The 1994-nt window shown below is 40.4% G+C and overlaps 1 protein-coding gene across 1 annotated transcript in view; it reads right to left on the reverse strand.

The window, feature by feature from the left end:
• Positions 1 to 219: 219 nt before the first annotated feature.
• Positions 220 to 1994, reverse strand: part of GAL3ST2 (galactose-3-O-sulfotransferase 2) — a 4791-nt gene continuing 3016 nt past the window's right edge. Inside the window, exon 3 of the mRNA XM_042458516.1 lies at positions 220 to 1032. Coding sequence (XP_042314450.1) covers positions 220 to 1032 — 813 coding nt within the window. The remainder of the gene's footprint in view (positions 1033 to 1994) is intronic.

Consider the following 1994-nt stretch of genomic DNA (forward strand, 5'->3'; position numbering starts at 1 on the left):
ATTTATGTGGATCACTGTTTGGTTACTAATTGCTCTGGGAATGTCAGCTTCAGATGGGATTGCTATTTCATGGCAATGGTATTAGACAGGGGGGGGGATAGGTTCTTGAATATGGTCAGGAATATCCTGACTAAGCAAAACCCTGCATGTCATCAACACTGGCTGCTACTCAACTTGTTGAGATTTGATAGAATGGTACAATCTTATTATGATTAGATCTTATCTAAAATGTATGGGTTTTTTCTTCTTGTCTGGGAACTGGTGACTGTACATATATGCCATAAATTGAAGCTCAGGCATGACCATCTTTTTGCAGACCTTCAGGGTCCCATTGTCCAAATCTTGTTTGAGGTTATAGCCCAATATTTTAGCCGACCCTGACTGGAAAGGCTTCAGACGCTCATCTTTGATTTTGTTTCCCTCAATTGCAGTATCCTCTAAGAGGCACATTTCCATCAGTTCCTTCTGTCTCTGCTGCAGAAGGTCAACTTCCTTGTACAAAGTCTTGAGATCCATCCTCTCCTGGATCTTACTCCAGAAAGTGTCATTGAAGTGCTTGTAAAGTTTCCAGTCCAAATCGCACCATTCTTTCACCTTTTCTTTGCTTTCGGGATTCAAAGTATGAATCGTGTTTTGGCTCCTGGCATTCAACTTGAAATAAACCACATCGTCCAAATGCCAGCATAAAGTATCCTTCAGGAGGATCATGGACTCATCAAAGTAGTCAGCAATTAGCATCAGATGGAAATTCTGTTCAATATCCTGTATTACAGACTGTATGTAGTGCTCATCATACACTGCATTGTTGTCATAGCCTAAGTCAAACCACATGTTGTTTTTGGCATAGATGTTCCAGTTCTTTTCACTCAGATTGTAGTAAGACCTTGGGGATGAAAGAAACTCATTCACATTCTTGGAATTTCTAAAAGCTGGTGCAGCATCTTTGTAATAAACATATGAAGATTCCAGCAATGGAGCTGGGTCTCTCAGGATAGAAAAATAGAAGGTATCATTTGGCATTACTCTTCTCACCTTTTAAATAAATAAAAAGAATATAGTAAGCATAATCCTTTGTGAACCATCCTGCACGCTAAAATTAAGACAGCTGATATGCAACTGTCTACTGCAGATCTCAGCAAGGGTCTGGAATACTTAGTGCAATTTGATGTGCTTTTTGTACTTGATAGAACCAACTCTTTCATGTTAATGCAAGCTCAAGCATATTAGTTGCATTGGCAATCCTGATAAACCATGGTTTACTGTGATGGGAACAAGCATAGCCTAGCTTCCCTGGGCTTATACTCTTTTTGTGGTCCATCCAACACAGCACAAGGACAAATTTTGAAAAGTTCATTTTTGTTTTTAAGTAAACATTGCTTACCATGTAATCTAACACTGAGAAACTATGGTTAATCTTAACTAGCTAATTCATGGTAAAGCAGCTCTGATAAAGTCACCAGACAAATTTTCTGCTTCTAGAACTCTGTGGGGGCCACACAGACTGTCAAATGCAGAAGAACAAAACAAAATAAAATCAGAAGAAACTGGAAGTCTACTTCTGCTTTCGAAGGAAAAAATATGGTTGAGATCCTGCATCCATCACCACAGTTACAACTAAACTTGCCTTTGTAGCCTGACAGCACCCTAACCAGAGAATGTTGCAATAGGAGATGACATCTGCAGCATGCTCCTGGTCACAGGGTGCCTTGAAAAGAGGCAAATGAAGAGACTCGGGGGGGGGGGGGGCTTCCCATAACCGCTTGTCCCAAGGCACTCCACAACTGGTAGTGCACTGTGAATATCATTTGCTGACATGTTGATCTGCAGCACCTCAGGAACACTTCAGTCAGACCATTACCAGGTTTCAAAGGTAGGATTTTGCAATCCTATTTGGACATTCATGACCATAAATGTGGATCCCCAGCAGTTTGGATATTCTAAGTCTAGCTTATGCTATTGTAACTGCAGAACAGAATACCAGCCTAAAATATGAT

Source organism: Sceloporus undulatus, chromosome 3 (genome assembly GCF_019175285.1).
Source record: "Sceloporus undulatus isolate JIND9_A2432 ecotype Alabama chromosome 3, SceUnd_v1.1, whole genome shotgun sequence".
Lineage (NCBI taxonomy): Eukaryota > Metazoa > Chordata > Lepidosauria > Squamata > Phrynosomatidae > Sceloporus > Sceloporus undulatus.